The 26704-nt window shown below is 38.4% G+C and overlaps 1 protein-coding gene across 5 annotated transcripts in view; it reads right to left on the reverse strand.

Annotated features, from left to right (window-relative positions):
- The window catches only part of LOC124153507, an 881184-nt gene that overhangs the window by 649312 nt on the left and 205168 nt on the right, over positions 1–26704 (reverse strand). For all 5 annotated transcript variants that reach the window (XM_046526713.1, XM_046526712.1, XM_046526711.1 and 2 more), the window contains exon 2: positions 1337–2533. In XM_046526713.1, the coding sequence (XP_046382669.1) occupies positions 1337–2467 (1131 nt within the window). In that variant the 5' untranslated portion in view covers positions 2468–2533. The remainder of the gene's footprint in view (positions 1–1336; positions 2534–26704) is intronic.

Below are 26704 nucleotides of genomic sequence, written 5' to 3' on the forward strand. Positions count from 1 at the left end.
ATTGAGGGCTGTGCAAGGAATTATAAATACTTGCTAATGTCAAACACATACGCCACCCTACAATATAAAGTTATAATGACTTATAGTATCTTGACTTCAGCTCCATATAAGGATAAAAGAGCGAGGTTGGTAATATTTAAACGAACACTATCTTAAGGTTTTTATTTGCTATCTAGATTCAACATTAAAACGCCTTACCTAATTTAACTGAAATAAATAAAATTATGACAGCAGAGTCTATTATTGTCTTCAATACTTTTCTAAGTTTACTAAAATAAATTTTCATTCATTGGATAGCCTGAGCTGTAATTGGTGGAATGTATCGCATATCGCTGTGTGTCATGATATGCTACGCCAAACTAAGCTAAATGGTATGGTATGGTATTTGGAGGAGGTGACCGACAGCTGAGGTCATTTGCGCCATGATGGAAGGATGTGGAAGGAAGGGTGGAGAGAAACCCGGCGTCGGCGTTAGCCTGCTCTAAACGAAAGGCGCCAAGGGGACCACGGCTTAACGTCCCATCCGACGGACGGAGTGTTGCGCTTGAAATGTCCTCCACACAGCATTCAAGCAGGGATCGGGCAGTCTCTGAAAATTCTCTGCCACTGCCGGGATTTGAACCCGAGCCCGCCGGGTGGGAAGCCAGCACTCTAGCCACCACACCAACTATCGCCCACTAAGCTAAATCTTTTTTAATGAAACTAAAAACAGAAGTCATGAAGAAGTGTGACCAAATCTGTCTGTCGAGAGACTGCACGAATATAGTCTTTCAGTGTGTATCATGAGGATGTAGATGGCACAAAAACACCAGCATTGGTAAGAAAAAGAAAGAATAGTAGTCGTTTCCAATTGATAATCATTAGGGCTGGCGGGGTGAAGATTCATCAATCAAACAACCAACCGATTAAGAAGTCGCAAGATGACCGGCGTCGGGCATAAAAGGAAACTAGACATGATGATGAACAAGCTGAGTAAGATAGCCGTCACCTCATTGCGTAATCTGAAGCGAAATATTTATTTAGCAGAGCCATACGTAACATTACTGCAATAGAGTGCACGTAACTATATTTTTCTATTCCAGAAATTGTAAAGTTGTGAATTGCGCTTCAGTTATTTACCATTTCTTTTTTAATTCCGTTGATCCTTGTGGTAAGCGATTGATTCATTAGATATTTCTTTTTTAAATCTTGGCAAAATTCAACAAGTTTTGAGGACTTTTGACAGGTGACCACAGACATATACCAAATGTTTTCAAATAAGTGACGCATGAATTTTTATCAGCGGCCCATTCAGATGCTAAAAAGGGATAAATTAATTAAAATTCGAGGTACTCACCCTGTACGGCAAAGAGAGCTCGCGGGTGAGGTTTCCTCTCCAGGCTCTGGATCCGGGCGGCAGGGATATATCACACGAGAGAGCCTTCAGCCTCGCCTCCACTCGCCTCTTCTCCTCAGCTTCCTCGGCGTTCATTCCAGACATTCCGTCGTCCACTCTCTTCGCACCCTCCGTCGACGCGTCCTCCCCCAAGTCCTCGACTCCCGTGGACACGCGCTCGCTCTTCAGCACTTCACCGTACACCTCCGAAGTGGACTCCGTCCTCGACGAGACCTCCGAAGTAGACTCGGACACGACCGTGCCTTCGCTACCGGCACCAGCACTGGACGATTCCTCTGGGGCTAGAGTGGACGCGGTCCCCTCCTCCGTGGCCATCCCCTTCACTGCAGACGAGCTGATCTCCTCGGTCGTTGCAATCTCCGTTTCCGTCACAGCCGGAGGCGATGGAGTTGCTGGGGTTGACGCCGAGGTTTTCTTGGTGGAGGCGCCGGTGCTCGGCGTGATCGGAACCTGCGTGGTGGAGGCCCTTTGCAACGGTGGAGGAGATGGAGTAGTTGCCACGGCCAGCGTCGTGGTTGTCGCCACCTCCCCGGCCAACTCCTGGTCGCCCTTCAGCCGCATCGAAGCCGTAGTCGCGCGTGAGGCTGTAAAGGTGGTTGTTGAAGGGGTCGCTTCGGTCGTCATCTCCGGTCTCCAGGTAGAAGACGTACTTCCCGCTCCCCTGGTGTCTTTGGTGGTGACCCTGAAAGTGCTAGGGGATGAGGCCGTGGAGGTGACCTCTTCGGAGACTGTTCTGGATGTGCTGCCCATGTACGTGGTGGTTGTCGTGGTGGCAGTAAACTCCGTGCTGCTGAGGGTCGCGGGAGTTCTGGTGACCGTGGTTGGCCTAGAAGTTGCCCTGGGAGGGGGTCCGGTCGACGACACCATCTGTGGTGGTGCGGTGGTGGTAGCACTCACCGCAACTGTGGTCGACGCCACGGGGTCTAGGCTGACGGTTGTGGCAGCTGCGGCGGCTGTTGTCGTTGAAGTGGCCTTAGGTGACGACGTGATGGTGGAGGTGGTAGTGTTTTGCTGGCCTGCGGAGATGGCCAGGGTCGCCAGGATGACCAGCAGGTACGTGGAGACCCTCATGGTGGCGATGGGATGGTGATCTCAAGCGTCGGGCTCAATCACTGGGTCCCCGGAGGATTCTTCATTCTGTTTCAGTTAGACAACAAATAGAATAATTAGAATTAACATATAACTTATCAATCGCACATATTCTCTGATTTAAAATTTTATAGAATATGGTCATAATTGGAAAATATAAATTTTTTCAATAAATTTCATATCAAAGAGAATATCTCGCCATTTATGCATACCTAACTTATGTCATTAATATGGAATGACGTATATGTATAGCTGTACAGTTATTACAACTCATTTTATTAGTGCTTACAATCACATCACGATCGATAATTATTATTATAATTGCACAAATTGACCAAGTGAAATTAAAATATGAAACTAATGACACGATATAAATGCACGTTCGACTGCACGGCAATTTTCAAGCAGTCATTTCACCATTGATTCTGCAGTCATTACCTATAACCAAATTTTGAATAATGAGAAATTCTAATATTTTAAAACTATAAACGGATTTATATCGGTTTACCTTATCGCGGAAGATAAGTGATGAATTATATTTCATCCACATACTACTCTGATATATTTCCTTTGACATTCATGCATTGCAATTTTCCGTAAGATCACAGCATGGTACACAATTCACAGTAATTTTCCGGGGACACATCAAAAGAGGATTTTATATCTTCACCTCCACCACATAATTTATGTTCCTAAACAAAGACGAAAAAATTTGGTATTAATTTATTCATCCAGGTTATATTAAGTGAATTTCACATATTTTTTACGTGATGTCAATCTGAGTTATAGCGTTAATTTGTTATTTTACCTTTTCATGATTTGCAAATTTGCTACAGACACTTCACATTTTTTATAATTCCTTTACTATATCTATTATTTTATATTTACTCTCTAAATTTACTAAATTTGTTTCTCAGGAGACTGCTCGAGACAGTTACTGTTTTGAGTTCAATTTACTCTGTTATTCAATTTTCTGATTCGAAATTTTAACGTAAAAGAAGGTATAGGATGCAACAAAGACGCAGATTGGAGTTCCATAAACTAATAATGTTCGAATGGTAAAAAATTATCCATGAATATCCGAAAGCCAATGCCTATCAAATGAGTGCACACTCTTCGAGAACCGAGAGAAAAAAATAAGGGGCTTTATCTTCAAATATTCACGAATGCAATTTTCCGTCGGTATAGATGCATCCAAATAGTTTTCTAATCTCCATTTCAGCTCTTTTATACTCTCTGAATGATGATCCTTAGTTAAATCACGATTCACCAACACGTGGAAAGCTCAGTACGATTATACCAATTATCATTTTATTTTACACTGAATGTTTTAATTGTAAACTGCTTCATATAATTTTAATTCCTTAACTGATTCATGTAATCTTGAAGAAAAAAGAAAACTGGTTAAATTAATTCCTGTTGAACATAGATTTCATTCAATGTTTCGGAGTTGGGTAAGTCTTAAGAGTGATGCATGAAGTACGTACAAAAAACAATATCACGTTAGAAGGGATATCATTTGTTGTTCCCTCAGTGGAGAAGACCTTGAAAGCATCAATCGAACAACAAGGCTTGGAAAATGAGCATCCATCTTCATCTCCTGAGCGACTCCACGTTCCCCCTAACAATGCCTCATTATAATTTTTGGCTGATAAGTGAATAAAAGGGCAGAAGGCAGCTGAATGGAGGAGGCGGCGTTTCCGGGTTAATTGGAGGCTGCTGACGGAGTTTCGGGACAGAGGATGAGGGTGTGGAGGGGAAGGGTAAAAAATACCAATCTGAGAACAGGGAAGAGAAATACGGACTAGAAAAATAATCCCGGCACGTGTAACGACGGAAAACACTGATTCTCTCGTCTAGTTCACTGTTCTTAAGGACGGCGGCGGTGAGGTGTTGAATTCATCTCGAAATAACCTGAGATAAAAACAGCAATTAAAGCTGACGTAAGGAAGTAATAGTAGTTGGCGTGACTTGGAGGAAACCCTTTATCGTAGTAGTTGAAGGAATAAAAACTTTGTGATCGCCACATTGTGAAAAAGAAAATGTGGAAATGTCAACTTCAAATGTCCTTCAACTCCTAATGACGAAGGGAATATTTTCTATGAAAAAAGTACAGTGACTCAGGTCAACAGTTATTACGAAAAATATGAGGATGTGATTGCAGAACCAGCTCACGAATAAATTGCAATATTAAATGAATAGCTTAATTATTTGTGGCTTCAAAGCCGAAGGACATACCGTAAACTTACGGAATATCCGGGAATCACAGAGGCATTTATTTTCCCCCTAGTAATATAAGCAACTTCTTTCCAACATTCAATTTTACTTATTCAGAAATCAGATCTAATCTTAAATCTAAATCAGTTTTAAACAGATGACTAATTAGTAAAAAAAGATTAATCATAATTAAATAATTTATGAGAGAATCATTCTTTCCAAAGTTGGGAATCGTTATAAAAGCATCACATTATTTGTTACGTATCACTTTGCATAATTAAAATAAAATTTAATAAATTATATTCCATTATTATTTTGCTTATTTAAAATCTATTTAAAACAGCAATCTTATTGTACTTTATAATTTATTTATACCATAGTTAACCTACAAATACAGAGAATAAATTAGTGCCCGGTTACAATTACTCTATTAAGACCTAGCGAACCTTTTTTCTCATTCAAATCATCATTTAATTACAGTCCATGAAGGAGGAGTAAAAACATATAAACGATTTACTTTTTTTATACCATTTAATTTTTTTATACACTATCGTTTCCAACCATCTAGTTACCTCTGAGATCAGTTTTAATAGCATGAATACAAGAAGCTAACTTTATGTTTGAAGCATGGCTTGTCTTTCTTGAAAGTAAACAGCGTATATTGAAACTGCAATGACTTGTTTTAAATTTTTATTTTATTTGAAACGCTGACCTACCTATATTTTGCGACATCAGAACCCCAGATACCATCACTTTAAGTCAACCTTCCATATAAAGTGAATTTCAATCTGCCACGTATGTCCGCTCTTCACTCATCTCTCATCAAACTTATCTCATTTTTTCTGATTCAAGGTATCATCAAAAATATATCTACGGTGGAAGGACGATTTTTTTAAAATTCACGCATCATGCGTCGAGTGTTGCTAGAGCTTAGAAATTTTGAATAAAATCACTTATCCTACTGATGAAAACTTTCAAACTACTGCCCCATTATTCACAGAATAATACCCATTAAAATATCTAGTTATGATTTTTGACTCATTTACCTACATTTATCCCCATTTTCGTTTCAATAATTTCCCCAAACTAGCATCCATTCATGATATTCAAATCTACTTTTAAAATGGTAAGACTTATATTTCCCATTTAATCACAATTAAGACTAAGCATTGATTTTATTTGGTAAAAAAATTTATCTGGCCTTATTCCGGTATAACACAAATTACATTACGATACAGATTCATCTTTTATTTGCCCGCCTGATGCATTACCTCACACCCTGCTTTTGTTATTCAGAAAAAGGACATGACTCATCAGTCATCTTGCCGCATAAAGCATTTTCAAGGTAAATACTTTTCTGAACGGTGAAAAAAAGGTTGTTCCGCCAATTTTCTTCGACGAAACATAGAAATCCGATACCCACAGCAAAAAAAATTCACGCTCCATCAACAATGAAAATGAGAAAGATAATCACACCCCCCCTCTACCGTGTCCGCGGTATCTAGAATGAACAAATGATAAGGCTCTTTCACTATTTTCACCATGATGATTTTAGTGAAACAAAACTGAAATGATCACCCATGTGTCATCCAATGCATCGGATTTGTTTAATAGATAACTCCTCACTCATTTTATCACAGAAAACAAATTCAAGACAAAACCAAGCAAAAATCTGGTTGAATCCTTTTTTTTTCATTCGATAAAACACTCGGAACTCGACGTCCATTATAGCGATTCATCTTTTTTCACAGCGGGCTCGATGCGTCACTAAATATAAAAAAAGTTACACCCACTCCCTGTCCCCGGTATCTAGAATAAATAAATGATAAATTCCACAACGTTTATCTCGCATTCTTTATTTTTCCGGTTAGGGCGAATGTCAAGTGCGAGGGGAGAGTGGGGAAGGAGGAGGAAGGGGTGGTCAGGCGTTAATGGTCCTTCGGTCCGCTAACGTGATACGAGAGCGGTCCCTGAAAACGGGAGCCTACGCTGTTGAAGGGGCGGAGTGTGACAGACCCCCTCCTCGATCGCCAGGGGGAGAGGAGGGTGTCGCTGTCCCCAGGGAAGCCGGGGGTTGAGGCGGGGGGGGGGGGCTAGGTTGACGCCCAGGCGAAGGCCACTACTCAGCGCACGCCCACGTCCGATCGCAAACATTTGTCACTACCGAGGAATATCAATCAAAAGCCAAAACACAAACACACACCATCACGGTAGCGGCCGGCCACGGAGCAGAGGCGCGCGTCGCAGAGAAGAGGGGGTCGCCATGGGTATATAGCCCGGACTCCCGTCGCGTGAACCAAGTTTGCATTGCACTTCGGAGTCAAACACGGTGCAGTCGTTACAGGGATGTGCACTCGGGCGAGAGAGAAGTTGTTTGCGGACCGGCGGAAAGTTAAATGGATGGGCTGGTGTGGTCGGGGTGTTCCTCACGGAAGAGAAAATTCCGTCGGCCCATTGAGGTATGATGCGGTTCATGTTGTTTTCATCGAGTACATTCCCGGTGAGATTAAGCAGCACAGGAAATAAAATTAAATACGTACTCTGCACTACCAGTTGGCAGCGCCGTAGGCACAAGATGAGGGCAACAATAAAATCCCATAATTTCCAATGAACCCGATTTTATTATTGCCAACCTAGGTGATGTCGGGGTCAACGCTATCGATTTGCGAAAAAAAAAAAGGTCGAGGGTTCATATTCCGCCTGGTTACCTAGTTCCAATACCATCGCATGAATGTGTGCCCCTGAATTTCTCATGTTTTCAAGACTTCGGTAACTTATTTACAGACCTTTAAAAGAATTATGACCCTGGTAGAGTGTCAAAATTAAGTAGAAGTAATTATCTTGTTGTGACGATATTTCTGAATTACTTTACATTCTTCCAAAAATGTATAAATTTTATTCAATAACTTACAAGGAGTTTTGCAGGAAATTAAAGGAAAAAATAAATTCCTGTTATCTGATGAACTGACTCTTTAATACATGCATACTTTATTCTTACATTAAACTGCAAAATATTCGTTGATATTGTGACCAAAAGATATAGGGCAACGCATTTTAGCTAAGCCGACTTTCAGTTAAATAAAAATACACCATTATGTATACTGATCAAAGTAGTTCGTTTATAACGCAGTTCCAGCCATTACGAAAAGTCATATCGTCACGTAACTTCATGAAAAACGCAAAATAGAATAAAGAGTGAAAATATTTCATTAGTACTATCGAAAAAATTCCCTGAATTTTCTAGGTTTTCCAAATTTCAATGTCTGTAGCAACACTGATATCCTAAATGTGAGTCGAGGAGTAGATAAAGCCCTCGTCAAAGGAAAAACAGTCAGTGTCTGAATCGAACCGGAAACGGAAAATACCCCCATACATAGATACAAACTATACCCTTTACTTTCCTAAGCCAAAACCCTGAATTATTTTTTATTCGCCGCAATGAGACAAACTACGTAGTTTCTAGATGACAGGTAATTATTTCAACGAAATTTCTACAGAAAGTACCAAAATAAATACATGAATGGAAGCTGTATAGAATACAGATGCTGAAGTGTCTTACAAGAGAAAAATTAAACGAATGACACAGGTTAGAGGCTATAGCAATTAAGATATTGATTTTAAACATGATTGAAAATAAGTCACCAACTGAGCGGATTAGCGAGTTACAGTGTGAGAATTGAAATCTAAAATTCCTCCGAAGTGGATCGTACATCGTACGTTTTACGCCAACGCACTATATTCTTGTGTCTTTCTCCTCCCTCAAGCAAGTTCCTTGATCTTTGAGCGGGCGCGCCTGATAGTTTTACACGACCTGGCGTACTTCTTCCACGATATGCATTTGCATTTATGAAATATATGCATTTATATGATAACACTCGATTTTTGTTAAAATGTATCTTTATTTGTAAAAATTAGTTCAAGCTTGTAAATTAATAGGCGATACAGATATAAAGGTACGCAGGTGGTACACGGCCGGTAGCATGGCGTAATTTATACGCCACGATTGACGGGCTCCTCTTGGTGATCTAAAAAAAAATTCCTACAACACTTTGTGCTTTATAAACTCACGCTATAGACAGTTGAACTTATATTGTGAGAATACACGAGGCCATTCAAGAAAAGCAAAGCACGAGGTACAGGGCTGGTCGCGCGGTGTATCTTGTACGCCACTTGTGTCGGTTCCTCTTGCCGGTCTAAATATAAATTAGCTACAAAACTTCAAGCTCTGAAAAGTCCCACTATAGAAAGTCAAAGTTCAACGTAAGAATACACGAAGCCATTCTAGACTAGAAAGTAAAATGTTGAAATCTTTGGTTTTCGAAGATTGGGGAACTATACGCCAGCGGGTTAAGATACTCCTCACTGGAGAAAATGCCTTGGATTTAGCAATGTTATAGGCGTATTTAAATCATTTCTACGTACTTGAAATCCGTCGCAACACAAGAGGCTACAACAAGCTTGCGAAGAGTTAACGACGACATAAATTCAGCCAATAAATTACGCTGAATATTTTAATAAAATTCTTGAAAAACAAATAATTTTCATCATCCGAAATTTTATTTGATTTTTTTTATTTATGCACCGTCGCAATTCTAGAAATTACCATGCATTTAAATTATAAGCATTTTAATTTTAGTTTTCATCTTTACTTCAATGGTAACTCTGGTGAACACCTTACAAGCATAAAACTTATTTCCGCAGATAATTTCCCGCTAAGTTAGAAGTGCACCTCAAGCTATACATTTCCACAGACTCTAAATCAATAATGATTAAAATTCTTCGCGGTGCCGTAATCAGCGGTAATAGTTCAAATTTTCTCGATATTAATCTCAGAAGGAAGGAAAAGCATTACTAGAGGGATTAACCGCCTGACCTCGGATAAACATCAAGAGCAATTATTTTATTTTAAAAAAATGGGTTTTACAAGTAGCGCCGCAATTTTCTCAACGTTGGAACGGATTAAGAACATCGACAGCCTTTCGAAAATTTTAATAAGATATAATAAACATTTAAAATTCATAACAGAATTGGATCATAATTTTCATGAGTTTTTATTCCTCATATCGTGGAAATTCAATTATTGAGGACTAAACCAAGTAAAAAATTACGACCCTACCAGCGACTACCCTAATATTAATTCAATAAGATAATATATACTCACTATTATAACCAAATTACAGGAATAATGTTTGAAAATAAATCACGACAACAATTAAGAACGTTTGAAGGATTGTGTACTTTTCATTTCCTAAAATTATTCATTACGCAATTTTGTCTAAAGTAGCTCACTCTTTTTAAAGCCACTTGGCTGCTGAAAGGTGAAAACATAGATGCAATATAATGTCTTGAAACCCTAGGTTTAAACGTTTGTAAATACCCGAATAAATACCTAAACATAAATTCCCAACCTACAGGTTACCTCCCCGACTCTCATCACCATGTGCATGCATGACGTGAGCATCCCAAACCCGCTGAGGGCAACGACAGTTTCGAAACGGAGCTCTCACACGAGATGCGAAATCTTCAAGACCCTTTATATTTTTAGCGTGGTGTGCGAGCAGTAGAGGAAAGTCAGCAGAAGACGCGAGACGTCAAGAGGGAAAAAGGCAAATGGGAGTGACGATGTTTTGTGGAATGGGGGGAAGGCGACAGACGCCCCACGACGCCACGCGATGCGCTCTTGTTCGCCACGGTCTTCGTTTTTTTTCTCTCTCTCTCCTCTCCCTGCACAAGTCAACCCTTCCCACCCATCTCTCCATTTTTATCATACATGGCACATTTTTTCCCCTTCCGACCGCCCTTTCTCGGCCGGGCGCTTTGGTAGCGGCGTGTGGTGCCATCGCGTGACTTGGGGAAAACGGAACACGGCGAAGAAGAGGGGGGATTGTGGGCATAGGCAGAGGTGGGAGAGGGTTGTCACGCCCGGAAGTGCTCTATCTTCCCTCTCAAAGCTGGAAGCAGCGAAAATATACCCAAAAGACCATATACCCATCGGCAATTGGAGTGCAAAATGGTAGTATAGGAGGAAAAGAAGTAAAGAAGTTTATCAAGAAAACTCCTAGATGTAATGCTATAAATACAAAGTAGTGCTTAAAATAAACTCCTTGACTTTCCTTGAGTGGGTAACAGGAAGAAGTTTTACATTCGCTTCATTCTCCTCCTAGTCTGAATTTAAGTCGTTTAAGGGGGTTGTAAGAGATGATGAGCCAATAAATAAGAAATTATTAGTGATTGGTTTATACTAGGAGCTGTTGGAAATATTCCGTAAACCTGGAATCGACCCGCGGACCTTCAGCTTGCCGGGATGCAGACCACTAAACAATGCAAGTTCCTTCACTGAAGGGAAAGTTATGGATTGCGCAACTTTTTCTCATGGAATATGATGCAAATATGCCACGGTATGATTGAACTACATCGTAACACACAGCCGAAATTACTTCTGTACATATATTTTGATAAATTGTTTGTATACTAGGTACATAAACGATTCCCAACGTACTCACGCGCACATGTGCATAATAAGATACATCGCGGATGAATTTTTACGGGAAAAAATTATGTTATTAGATGCGCTACCAGTTGAACCACTTAGTCATCATATTGGCGAAACGAACTTAAGGCCTAGTCTCCAGAGCCAAGACATGGAGACTGAGACCACTTGTTCATAAAACTGCCTTAAATTACGAAATCGGATTTGGTGGTTTAACTGCTAACAAACCTGACCAGAAATGGAGCATTCAAGGCCGTATTCCGGTAACGCTGAATTACACTTTTTTAAGCAGAGTCATGAGATTTCAAAGTATCAATTCGATATCATCCTAATGTAAAGTCGGATTCAAAAGTATTGCAACGAATGAATCGGCGCCACTTTCGCCGCGGTTTGGAATTTGAGTTACGGTATTTTCTATGGCAATCGTAATGAAACTGGATATAAAAGTGGAAAAGAAAAATGTATTAGTGTCATTATGTATCTCTGAAAAAAAACATTACGGAGAGGTTCGAACCAGCAAACTCGTATGCTAGATATCGAGGAGAATTCTTTGCTTTACCATTTGGCCAGCCCTTTACTGATTTCAATAGAGTTTCATTACGAGCTTTCCCAAGTCATGCAAGGGTACGAACCAGTCTTCTAGTGTCACCGAATCAAACTGAAATATAACAACCAGTGGCATTATTTGCCGTGTATTGTGGCGGATATTTTATATGTATGTTATGTTCACTGTCTCTCATCGAAAAAATTCAGCGTTGATCATAAGAAAATATACTTCGACGGATCGACTAATTTACGAGAGAAAATAAATAGAAAATTCTCGAGGTGAATTTAGTATCAGGCATAAGATGCACAATTTAAACGATGTTAAGCAATGTACGTATCCCACTTACATTTCACTTAAATAATGTTGTAATAAAAACAATGCGGGAGGTGAGAATGTTGCTCAAAATTACCTCCTACTGGTACATTAGAAAATACCGAAACTCAATTTCCAAACTGCGGCGAGAGGGGAGCCGCTTCATTCGTTGCTATACTATTGAATCCGACTGTACCTAAAAATGTGTCTGCGCACTATATAATTTGTTTACATAAGGATTACAATTACCAAATAAATCTATAAAGCGAATCTTTAATGTTAATGCACATAATTATTTCCTGGAGATTTGAACTTGGACATTCAAATTACTGATTTCGACTTCTACCATATCCTTGGATCGTTTTTTGTCTATTTCATTAATTACTATTTTCATTCGCTTGACAACGTAGTATAGCTTACTAAAATTTTTAAATAAATATATTTTTTTACGACGGAGTACATAACATAAGCATTTTTCCACCTCTCTCCAGAACTTTTTTATTTGCAATACTAAATTATTAAAGAAATTGGCAAAGTACCGATCGTAAGTATGGAAAAACTAACAGTACAAGGATATTAAATTCATTTATCAGCTTGAAAATAGGTTCAAAAGTGATTCTTTAGAGGCTACAGCATTTTCTGTCTCTGTAACAATAATGTATATAAAATTAATTCCACTTCGACAATTTCCGTAATCATTTCTATGATGATAGGTGGCATATTAACATCATAGTAGAATATAGATATCAAATGCGGTTCATGCAGTAGCTGAACAACTTTCTGCAATCATATTGGCTGCAGTTTTTTCTTGATCCGATATTTTGATATTTATTTTTCCACTTTTTGATAGCGCGTGAAAACATTTGCTCCATAAAAAGAAGAGAATGCAATTCTAGGTACGCATATTGGCCTATACCGGTTACTTGCCAGAAAATATGGTTATTACTAGAATTTATGCTAATGTTAATATTAGTTTTGACATGTGCCTCTCGTTGTGAAAATATTTCCTCAAAAAAAGGCAGAGAGAAAGGGAAAATTGCATCGAATGTAATTTCCAGGAAAAGAGGAAAACTCGATGAAAGGGATAAAAAAGGGCATGTTAAAAAATCTACTTGGCCATATTGCTTTCGGTACCCAACACAAAAAGTTGAAAGAAAAATGGTATACGTTTCACCGTGACAAGTTGATATTATTTTTTACCGTAACTGATTAGCAGCTTCACACACGCCCCAGAAACATGAAGCAAGGGAGAAATGGCGATCAAGGAAAATAACTGCGTAAAACAAGACGATAGAAATTGAATTTTTGACTAGTTTCACACAAAAAACTTCCAAAAAAATTTGAGTGATTTCAATTAATGTATTGCAAAAAAAACTTTTAAATGCTTTCTTGTTAAATTTTCTTTTTGGGCTATAAAATGAATGAAAAAGGAATAAAAGTGGGCCCGACAAAATTAATGATAATATCACAGAAATGAATCGTAATAAGCTCATGTACGAAGAAATAAAGAAAATAGTGATGTAAATCAAAGAACGTTGAAGGTGTTTCATAAAGATTAAAATTTCTGAGATATATCTCTTTCATACCATATTCTTAAAGACACAGGAAGTAAATTAATGCTTAAGCGCCATAGCCTTACATTGGTCTATAAAATCCTCGGTAAGTCAGCTACATCATGAACATGAATAGGCACTTCTTAACATCTTGAGGGCTTTAATGGAAATTAACCAAGGACATGATTGCCATGATTGCGCATCATAGGGTGGTTTCCTATTATTTTTTAATTTCCTAAATCGAAAGATTATTACTCCTGGAGTATGCATTTCACGCTCTTAGATTTTCGAATGACGATATCTATTTTTCGCGATTAAACGAAAAGTGAAATTTTCAAGCGCGCGAAAACGCGACCGCTAAGTAGGAATGATGGGAAAAGTCCATGTGGCGTATTTCTGGTTCCCGCTGCCGCCGGAAACGAAGGAAAATTTCCGACCATAGGCAATTTTAATTGGTGATTATTAAGAAATGTTTCGCTGAGCTCTGTGCCTCATGCATGCATCGGTAATCTCAGACGATGTAAAACTCCTATCCTCTCGTGTAGAAACTAGGTCCCTGTGACGTCACGTGGAGTGGCATCGCATGAGCGCCAATCTGGCCTTTTTCAAATGAGGATAAAATTGACCATTAACATTCGTCTACACTGGTATTTCTAAAACCAAATAATTTGTATATTATGAATAAACTACTGGTGGGTAACGAATCGCAATCAATGCCTTTCGTTTTCTTTGATGAAGGAAACTACCCTATTGCGCAACTAATTCGGTAGGATTAATTTACGATATCTCATATGAAAATGAATAGCCTTATAACATAATATATCAACATTTATGAAGAACAAATACGTAGAAACAGGAATAAAAACATTTATGTCTATGTCGCTGAAGAAATGCCATCTACGCTTAAACACAGGCTAAACAGGTGAACAGGGCACTATGTATTTCTTTAGAAATGGTTTAGCGACAGACATGACGTATTTAACTCTTACTGTAAGGAGATTTTGAGAATAAAACCATGGCATAAAATAATGATTAAACTACAGATACAGAGTGCAACATCGGGGACTCTTCACATACTTTCAAGTTTTCTTTATTCTTATCGAATTTAAACTAAGTACAATAGTTGTTAGACCGCAGGCACGCAGAGATTCATTTTGACATGAATTACAAGTGTTTCAACTGAGTTGCTTTCCCTACATTTCATAATTCCATTAAAGACTCGCTTATCATACGTAAGAACTAAAAAACCAAATACTAGAGTCTAGTGCCCTCGATAAAGATCAGCCAGTCCTTTATATAAACGGAGTAAGATACAGAGAACAAAAGCAAAAATGAAATACGGGAGCATTTCAGATTTATACGATTGCATTTCACTTTTGTCACAAACATGGCTCAAATTCCACCGAATGCTTTAAAATCATTCGCAGATTACGTTTTCCTCGAAATCATCTTTCATCTCTTCTCCGCCTCCCAGCAAACATTACAAGAGCTGACTCGTCCTCTTCCGGGTCGTTATCTTTGTTTTCCTCTCGGTGGACAGGTTAACATCGAGTGTCTCCCCATCTGGAAATTTTGGCGCAAAATGTGGTCTTTTCCCCCCCACAATCCATTTTCCCATCTGCCCTTTCAGTCTCGTGTCCCGCCCCAACTGGACTGCTGCGAAATTCAAGGAAAACCTAATTCCTCCGACAATCATGAGTTGAATGCATGGATATCACATTAGATGAGTTTCCAATCGGTCAATAGGTGTGCTGTCACCTTCCGCGGATTTTAATGGAATTTCAAAAGTCGCCACTCGCGACGCTGACGGACGATATTCACGGAAAAAAAAACAAGGAGACTGCATAGAGGAGACCCGATTCCATTCTATGGTAGGCCGATTTCCGTTTTCCTCTTCGGTCAATGTTAATCGGTTTTCAAAATTGTCCACGGCGCGGCGATTTCATTTTAAATTTAATGAATGAATTAATGCACTTATTGCCGCCATTTCTGAAAATCGATTAAAATACGCTCTATGTGGCAACATTTTTCAAGCTTACACGGGATAAGAAGAACCTCCTATATGTACTCCCCTTGAAGTAGGTGCGAAGGCTTCCGCGGTGCGCTGGTAATGTAGACTGCATTTTCCGGGTTTCACCGCGTCGTGGTTGCGTTGGTGACAACAGTTTCTCCTGCATTCCAGCAGGCGTCTTCAGGTCGAAGTCAACCTGAAGACGCCTGCTGGAATGCAGGAGAAACTGTTGTCACCAACGCAACCACGACGCGGTGAAACCCGGAAAATGCAGCCTACTGTACTCCCCTTGGTTGAATTTGTCGTCGAGTTATCTGCTGTTTTTTGACTTATTAAAACCCAAATTGAATTTGCTCCCAATCCACTTTACCACTTACAATGCTACAACCCAAGCACTTAAAACCGTACCTTGATGGTCTAAAGCTACTGAATACTGACTTCGATATCAGTGTAAATGGCCACTTTCTGTAACAAAACACTATCTGGAAGCGCCAATCATTTTAAGAACAAAGAAAGAATTTATCAAATGCCATCTCTACATGTATTGCAAAAATCAAATTTCGTTCCAAATACAAGTGTCAGGATGGATATTTCAGCAAAGGACTCGCTTTTTTTTGTTTTATCGAATGAATGATGTTATAAGCAACAATAACGAGCGCTATTGAATACGGGAATCCTCAATCCACAGAAAACATAAAGAGACCCGTTTTTTTCAGTTTATCAGCACATCGCGTGTTCTACATCTAGAACTGTTTGCGATAAAAAATCGGCATCCTCAACCCTTTTGCAGGTAATTAAATGATGTAATGAATACTTCCCGATCCTGTCACTGTATCTCAGCAACTCCTCTGCATTGTGCATGGGCTCCATGTGTGTATGGTTCATTGGTGCTGATAACATCCATCCCTCAATAATAAGTTTCTCGGAAACAAGTAAATAATCCAGCACGCTAGTGACGTAACCAAATCATAAAAAGTGGCCGGCAATTTTCACGATTATTATACTTTCAGCTAACGAGAGAATAAAAATTTGTTTACGGTGAATAGTGGTGGATGGATCATAAATGAAAGATATTTTGCAGATTCCACTTGAGAACTTCATTCTTTGTACAGCACTACACGGATTATGATTGAGATAATAGATTTCGGAATGACCGTTATATACTCATGAAAAAGCTTATCCTATTATATTCCAAAAGATAAGAATGACTTCATTATGATTACAATTCTATCATATTTTCACCTAGAAGATCATTGCATTAACATACATTGCAGTCAGACATACGGATGCAGAATACCTTCCTAGGGGAAGTTTTACTCAACCATGTACTAATCAACCATGAGAAAGAGCATGTTATAGTAACGAGGGCAGCATCATCTACGCTTCATAGGATTGATTTTTTATCGTCACTCAACGTCATGATGTTTCTTCAATTTCAATTTTCTAAAATAATACAACTTTTTAGAAGGGAGTAACTCACTCCCCGTCCACTGGCGAGGCATCTAGCAGCTGAGACCACCCTATCATGTGACGCGCGTTAGCTAAACAGGACGCTCTAAGCACTAGAGCCGTATGTATAAATTTACATTAATATTATCACGCCATGCTTATGGAGTAAACTAATCCAAGCGCCAGTGTCTCTTCTCGTGTAGATGAGTCCAACTAGATTACTTAGATTTACTTTTCAACACGTTCAAGCAAAACATTTCCATAACTTTTCTCTAGTGTCTATGCAAATTCAAAGGCAACAAAATATAATCCTTATTCCTCTCTCTCTCTCTCATTGAACATATTTTTAGAATTTCCAGCGTAGACAGCCTTTAGCTTTCATGGAACTCTTTTGAGAACTTTGACTAAGCATTGTATGACATTTCATGGTCTAATATGACTACGACATGTTCAAATGAGATACAAGACTGGAAACGCTGCTTGGATTAAAGGCATGCAAAATAACAGGTAACGGCTAACATCTATTCTGCTCTTTAGCCTTTATTAAAGTTTTATTTTTTATTTAAATGCAGATCAATCACATAAAAACGTTGAAACATTCACAGGAAATAGCCTGTGTTTGAAAAGTTATGATATATCCCAATTTTTTTAATAGAAATCTCAATTTTGGAAAGATATCTCATGGTAAAAAATTCAATTGTTCTGACATCGGAGTACAGGAACAAGAATATAAAAACTATACAAATCAAAATTTTCTCCTATTTTACTATATAAATTTACATTGGCAAATATAACGGAAAATTCGAGGAAAGCCATTGACATGCTTGATAATAAGTTTGAAACGGCACTGTGCAGTAATATTGTGCGTCAATTAAAAACGAAAGTTGGTAAAAAAATTCATTATTTTTCAATTATAAAATGTAGTAGCATTTAAAAAATAAGAACGTTAGGTTTGAGGTATTTGTGAAAAATGACAGAATTCTATGAAGTTTCCCTTACATACAATTTACACACTGGTACTTTATTTATGACAATCAGTTCGACGATAGTATTACTTGTGCCTTGATAACGATACACAACTGTCGAAACTGCCGCGGTCGTAAATTAAGTATGAGTCTGGATTGTTCAAAGAGAATTTTCATTCTGTGGTTCCACAAATAAAAGCCGATAAAGTTAAATAGAGTTCACGAAGTTAGGCATGTAGTGATTGAAGTCTACAGATTGAAGAAAGCCCCAATTGATGTCATGGCAGGGAAAAATAAATTTTATCCGGTCGTTTATTCTGTAAACTACACGTTCTTTTTTGCATTCCCATTTATAAAATATGTACATACACTGGCTATAGACCTCCTTCAGCCCTCTGTTCACGGGAATTTAAAGAGGCAGAGCATCCGAAAGCCATCGGTCCCTCGCTCTTGACCCTGTGGATCAATAAGTCTTTGCGACCTGAAAACGGGAAATAAGTGATTACCTCGCATAGAGGATCTGGTGTTGCTCGAAAATATTCTATGAATACCATATTTTTCGGGAAGCTAATAACCAAAAAGTTCAAAGGAGACGAGTGCCCTGTGGTTGCGAAGCGTTTTTCGAGTGCAAGCTAGGAATACAGAAACCATTCCACTGGAAAAAAGTTTCAATAAAATCTATTCTGGGAACAAATTCGACGAAAAATATATTTTAAGCTGAAGTAAAAATACTATGGAAAGCTTATATCGAGATAATTTAATGAATCTGATAATTTCTGGAGATTTCTACCTAAAATATATCACGTTTGGTTCTAAAATAGATTGTTTATTCACCACCACAATCCTCGATTTCAGCCGTAAAGTCGTCAAAAATCTAAGAATAAAAAATTGAGAACGCTCTGAAATATTCCTATTCAGTTACCGAATTATTTTACAGAAACACGTTTGTATAACCGATATTGAATTATTCAGAGAATTAGGAGAGAAGAAGAACTAAATCATCACGGAGAGGAAATAAATCATTTATTCCACTGAAAAGCTATTTTTGACTAGCAAGTCATCCAAATATTTTACAAAATTAACGTTATAAATTGAACAATATCCATCGATGATGATAATCTGTAAAACAGCATTAAATATGACCAGAACCAGATGTGTGCTTATCGCACAACTTGTATTACAATAGGGAAGGTAATGTGATGCAAAACTCGAGCTTGACTGCAGATAAAAAACAAAAACAGCATGCTTCATAAACGTATGGGGCACAAGGCCTTTTCTCAGCGCCAACTCGGACGGGTGAATTACAAAGGCAAGGGACAGTATCTTAATTAGCTGTCAGCCGTGATGCCGTGAATTGTAGCCACTCTTTGCACGCTGCGTGGCGCTCCTAGCTTCCTATTACGATAATTAAGCCCCATCCTCGTAACTAAATATAGATAAATATATTTATCCTTTTTCCTATCCCATTTTAGGTCACCACACATCCTATGCCACTCCTGTTTCAATCGCGTCTGTCTCCCTTAGCAGTTAATGACTCACCTTCACTCCGGGCGAGGTCGTCTCGATATTTTCCGGAACCGTTTTAAATTCAATAGGTCTCCAGCACAAAGCGATGGCCAGGCAGCTGTTAAGTGGAAAAAAATAAAAAAGGGACACCTGCCCATTCCGTCCTCAATCACTCCAGCAGACGGAATTAATTTCCTGAATGAGATGAGGCCCGTTCTCTCGTTCCATACCCCATCTACTTTCCCTTGCAGTGTGCAAATAATAATATGCGGTCCTCGGAGACCCGTGCTCTATTTTTTGCGTTCCCTTCTTTCGAAATGAGAGGCGAGTTAATGCGAAGTCGTTTTCCTATTCGTCTCCACTCAATCCAAAGTTCCCCCCAATCTATTATTCCCTGTACATTCAACCCTCTCTCTCTCTCTCCCGTCCATTATTCCCCACTTTGACGGGTGAATATTCAAGGTTTGCGAGATAAAATAACGGTATCAGGCATTCGAGCACTGCGAATAACGCGTAAGGACCATCCAAAGATTCCACTCAAACCTGCTCTGCTTGGGAAACATGACCTTCCATTCTCTCCCATTCTGTTTTTTTTTTTTTTTTAAAAAAAGAGAAACGAAGCGATATCTCATGAGCACTCACGAAAACTTCACAAGAGGGCACTCAAGGCGCCGAAGCACGGATTTCGAAAGCAATATTAAATTCATCGGAATTAAATGGAGGAATTCCAGGGTGAAGAAGCGCTCCTCACTCCCAAAAACATGCTCGCGATCTTTCATTGTGTTTGTTGTATGCACGACCGTAGTCGAGATGTGGGGATCATTTTGGATCAAATTTAAAACGAGGAGAAACATCGTCTTTTCGTCTTTCCACTTCTATTTCCAGAGGTACTTTTCATTTCCTCAGCTGTATAAATTGATTCCATTGAAGCGACGCACGTCAACTGAGAACGGTGAGAGGAGCTTAATTTGAATATCTACGATGGAATACATTTTATTGATGGGGAATTTCAATAAAATCAAGCTTTCCCATTTTCCCTGACTTATCTTCTTCACGCCTGCTTTCGGTATAAGTATTCTCGGTATAAGTGTGCCTAAAGTTGTTTTTGACAAAGACTTAGCCGTTAACTAAACATAACTTTAAAACGTTAGCGTCGGCGAAAACGTTAACTTATGACGACTCTCCGTTTATTGACTTCTCAAAAATAAACATTAAAAAGGATACCTACTATATAAAGCCTCTGAAACGCCTCATTTTTATAATTTCTTCATGGCAAAGAGGAAAATCTCAATTTCACCAATTTTTAAGATAACTAACTGGAACATTTTATTTTACACTATTAATCATAAAGTTTATTACAATAAAATCTAAAAGAGCAAATTTTGACAGCATAAAATACAAGCAGAGAGTAGCCACTTATTTCACTTCCGAGTTATAAATAAAGGAGTCATTGCTAACGAACGCGGATGGAAAATTCGCTACTCCGTCTCAGCAAGAAGGATTTCGATACCAGAGTTGAAATTATCGAAGTTCAATGAAGGTATGTATTTAATGACTCCCCTAATTCATAAATAATCATACTGTTTTAATCATGATGGATACAACGAATTCAAATGTGAAGTACTGGAGGGTCATTAAATTTGAAGGATTGGTTAATCTGGCCGTGTGAATAAGAGGATCCGCAGAATACGAATCAATCCGCAAAAGCGGAAAATATGAAGATGTGCTGCCAGCCTATACAACGATGGACATTTATATTTTGATGGTCTAGAAGCTAAATTAACACTTATAAATTCAAATGTAACAACTATTGATGTAATATATTTATTTTGGCCTTCCATAACTTGGTGCATCTGCTGGTTGAGTCATCAGACGTCACAAACATTAACTAGTCTCGTGGACCACAACCGATAGCATTGTTAATTGTATGGTGACCGACGTTATGCCTAGGAATAAAATGCGTATCAATGTCTAACAGTATCATAAAACGTCTGATACGGCACCGATATAATGTGCATTCTTTGCGACAATTATTTGTATTTTAGTCAACGAACTCACGACTTAGTTAAGGATGGATATTAAGTAAAACGAAATGACGAAAGGTTCCGAGGACATACAAAATGCGAAGCTAAAAGTCACTATATCCATTTGCCTATTAATAATGCACAAACTATCCAAATTATTTTACTAATTTCTAATAAAAAATATTGCAATAACTCAAATTAAAAATTGGAAATAGAGGGATAATATGTACTACTCAGATATTTAGAAAATATTTCATACAATAAAAACTTATATTTTCTAGTATAATTTTTCAAATTTAAAACTGTTTCAAAGCTTGAAAACGTTACTAGTGCTTTGAAAAAACGATGAATATTACTCAAGCTATTCAAGAAGAAAATTAATACCCACTATCTGTTTATTCCATTCCGAGCTTGGTGCTTCAATATGCTTACTCTTGTCAAATACCAGCTTATTAATGTCCGCTCGTCAGTTTTACTACCTACTCGAAGGTAAATGAGAGAGACTGTAACTACCACTCCAACTCATATTGACTTTCCCCATTATATTCTTTAGGGTTGAAATATTAGTGCATAATAAAATCAACATTAATAATCTATACCAGACGCAATCCCTGCATAATGCTTTATTTTGTGGCAGGCACTTCAGTAACTATAAATGTTTATTTTACCTTAAAGTACCATTCATGAATGAACCTAAACGTTATGCCTAATGCTTTCATCGAACATGCTGAGTTATAATATATTGTTGACGCACTAAATTAAATCGAAGTGAGAAAATTGTTTCTAAGGAAAAAACGGATTTTCTTTCCAATAATGCCAGGTCAAAATTGATTAACAGAAAAAAAGCATTTCATTCCTAAAGTATGCCATTGATGCACTCATATGTTATACCCAGAGTGGATAATATATCTATATTTTGAATGAAATTTATGAGCATGAAAATAATAAAATCTTATACATTAAAGTTCACCTTTTGCGTCATTAGGGAACTCATCTTACCTGTTTCAAATTTCATGCTAAATACAGTGATAAATTGAGAAATGAACATGTATAAATTTCCCTAGTTTAAAACAAAAGAAAATAAGTAAAAATAAATAATACAGAGTAAAATAAGATCCCCAATGACGCAAAAGGTGAACCGTATTTTATAAGATTTTATTATTTTCATTGCTATTTGCATTATTATTTCACTGACATTTCACCTTACAAAATATAGATATCTTATCCAATCTCGGTATAACATATAAATGAACCAGTGGTAAATGATATTTCAAAAAAAAAACATAAATCGCCGTACATAAAAATACATCGCGAGGGCAACTTTCATCAGAATATGAAAAACTATAGTTTTACACACTCGTTGAACAAAGCGCAAATTGCATGCCAGCGCTATCTACAGAGATCAAATTTCATGTAGTGACTTCAAATAGCTCTATCCCTAGCCTCAGCTCCCTCTTTCCCTTCTCTCCCGGGTGCTTTGAGTCCTCTTCTTCCCTCAACTCCTGCTCGAGATTACTATCCTCGCCCCGTCTCTCTCACCTCGCGTCCAGTCTCACACTGGGTCCCATTTATTTCCCTCTCCGAGGCATGATGAGGAATCTTCCTCAAAGGGCATCGGTTAATGCAAGCCCGTTAACACCATGAATAAATCCCCCTTTCCGAATTCATAACGGAGTCGGAAAGCTCCGACGAATGCCGCGCTGCTGCATTTGAAGATAAGTTAATAATCTGTTTGGTTGGGCACTTTGGAAAGGCAATAGAATTTGAAAGCTCCCCAAAAAGCCCAACAGCAGGATGCAGAAACTCGGCCAGGTAGGTACACTCAGTGAAGAAGACAAACTTTCCATTAGCGCTGCGAACCCACCGGAGCATGATCTTGATAGAAGCCATACCACAAGGCCGAATAAAAAATGACGTACAAAATTGAAGACAAACACCTTCTTCAGCAAAAGATGCGGCAGCGAAAGATGATTACATTATCGGTTTGATAAAAAATGTAATGTAAAAGGACTTTCTCAGCTCCACTTACTCAATGACATGCGAGCAATTTTCTCTCTAAAGGTAACAACTTGTCTTGCCAGAATTCATGCTATTAATCTGAGTAGAGAATCACTGAATTCCTTTTGACAAGAAGCTTTAATAAAATTGATGACAATAATATTCATGCCAAATAGAAACGCATCGATTTTTTGAGTAGTGGCTCCCGTTTCTTTCGTGCACTATATATGTTAAATCACTCTTCAAATTGGGGAGCAAGATTAGTTGGGAGGAATAGAAAAAAAGAATTTGAAAATTTAGATGAACATTGAAACTGTACCTAAAATATAAATTTGGATCGCGGAAAGTAAATTTAGATAATTGACTACAAAAATCATTCGAAGTTACGGAGGAAATATGCATTCCATAACATATCCACGCCAAAAGAACCTCCCTTCGTTGGCATAAATATTAACTACAATCTCGCAACTTCTCCAAAGAGAAATATTTCCAATTCTTTAATTTCCATCCAACGCCCAATAGAAGGTAAAACAAAGGCTACCTAAGGCCTGCACGTGGGCCTGCAAAAAAAATTTAATCTTTTTCCTAAACCGCAAGACGCCAAGCACAAACTATGGGTGACCGTATTAGATTGTCTACTCGCGGCGTGTCTGTACGCTTTAAATAATTAATCAAGTAAAGTGTTCCCCAGTCAAAAGCGTGATTACTCCTTCCATGCTTTCTATAAAACGCCCCCTATCCTAACGTAGGAACTCCTCGCCGCCTGCTGGTCGCAATTGCTTCACGCAAACTAATTACTAAAGGCAAAGTAAAGGAAGGTACATAAAGTGAGAAGAGACAATAGGGAATTAATTTGAACGGCGCAATCTTACCTTTCGGTAAGCTTATTTCTCCCAAAAGGATGCATTAACGTATCAAGTTCAAAATTCATTAACGCTGTTGTTACAGGTCCGCTGGATACATACCGACAGGTGAAGCAGAATTAACCTACTTCTAATTTCTCCTAAATTTTCTCCAAAATACGGACAGCAGCTCGTTCGAACAATATTTACCTTTTTACAGAAGGAGTGGGATAAACTTAAGATAAAAAAAAACAAAAACCTTAATGGTAAGTGTTCGTTACGCAATACTTTGATATCAGAATTATTTCAATTTCTCTAGAATTTCCTTTAATTTTTGCAGTTCCTTATAAATCAACCATTTATAGCGCTGGAGTAAAACAAAGACCAGCATAATGATACGAACGAATAATTTATAGCAATAGCAAGGAGGAACGCGAGGAAATAAGTGATTAATTGCGGCGAGTAATTACGGAGATGACTAGTTGGGTAAAACTGTAAAAATTAATCGAACACATATGAATACCGTGAGTGAGAGATTTGATTGAGCAGGATAAGCGGAAGAGACGGAAATTTTCATGATTTTTTCAGAGGAGTCTATGGAGGAATCGAGACGGATTTACGTACATGAGACTCATTTTTGCCTTAACCAATCATAATGGATATCAAAAACGGAGATATGATTGCAAACTACGACATATTGGCTGAAGAGGGGATTCTAGTGAGAGAAGTTGATATCATCATTGCAAGAGGGAAACAGTCTAATAATTGGCTCCGAGATAAGAGTGTATATCTTCCCATCCCCAGTGATAACGAATTTTCCTCGGAAAAATGTGCTCAAAATAACTATTGAATGTTTAGTGTGCAACTTTTTTATTAATTTTTCTTGAAATTTATTTCGAGAAGACACAAGAGAAACTTGAAGACGAAAGTAATATACCAATATCTATCCACCCATTCATCATTCTATTACCTTTTCGGTGATAACGGCATAGCATTTACGGAGCAAATAGAAACGCCGTTTACCTTTAGCTTGATTTGACTGGAAAGGGAATATTTTGCCGACTTTGAAGAGAAAACGGGTCCATTAACCAAATGATTCCTTGAGTTGGCTTGAATTTGGCTTCGAGTGTACCACATTTACCTTTCAATGGCCTTTTTATCCGAGTAGTCTCCAGTAGAACTTCCGAGCAGAAGAACTTTCGTGTTCAGTGACAATATGGCAAATAGACTTCTCGGCTTTCCAGGGACTAATAGAAATAAAAGCTGTCGCAAGTAGTAGAAATACCATAAATAAGGCTAAATATTCACACGAAAAAAAACATTCTGAAATATAAAAAATATGAGGAATGGGGCTCATATCACAGCCCAATGGTGCGGCTATTGGGGGGGGGTGAGGGTGACAGATCCTCCCCCAAAGCGTCAGATAATTTTTTTTAATTAAAGCTATTGTCTAGTTTTGACATATAATAATTGCATCTGCTTTAAGTTAATTTATAAATCCCAAATTGATGTAAAATACATTTCCCAACATGCCATTTTTCAATAATTTTCCCGGCCCCCCAGTTGCCTGAGGGAGTCCCGCCCCCCCCCCCCCCCGCCCCAGATCCGTCCCTTCCTTCCTGAAAGCATAATCTTAGTTTCGCCACTGCCATAGCCTCTCATCCAATTCCCATTTTATAGACATATTTTATACAAAGGTCACTTTAAATACTTTGGACCATTAGTTGCCTAATATTGAACAAAATTATGAAAAAGTAGGTATTCATTGTCGACTTTTACAAACAGGAGGGTACACGGAAACACAGACATGGTGCGCTCTGGGGAATTGGACAAAATTTCGCCGAGGTTCGTCAATGCGGGGTGTTGCATAAAAAGAAGGAACATTTTTCGAAAAATATTATCCGAGCAGTTTCTCGAGTTATTTCGCTTTTTTTTGTGTGGAGATATTTTTTTATTCCCTGAGCGCAGCTATCTACGATCCTCGGTTTAATAAAAAAAATACGAAGCAGCCCCAAGTACTCGTGGACATTTTATACCGACCTCGAGTGGCGGTGGCGAGCGCTTCTATTCAGGGCATGAGAGAACAAGAGGAGGGGTTGGGGAGGGGGAAGTGGGAATGCGGAGGCGAGAAAACCTCCAGGGCTATCAAGAGGGATGTGAAGGGAAGGGAGCTGCTGAAGAATGCAGAGCGGCGGTGGCAATATCCTGAAGAATGTTTTAAACGTTTCCTTCTTTGTGACTACTTGGAAAAAATCCGCGAAAACTTTTAGGTTTATCTACACAAATATTATCGATTCCATAGTCA

This window comes from Ischnura elegans, chromosome 2 (genome assembly GCF_921293095.1).
Source record: "Ischnura elegans chromosome 2, ioIscEleg1.1, whole genome shotgun sequence".
Classification (NCBI taxonomy): domain Eukaryota; kingdom Metazoa; phylum Arthropoda; class Insecta; order Odonata; family Coenagrionidae; genus Ischnura; species Ischnura elegans.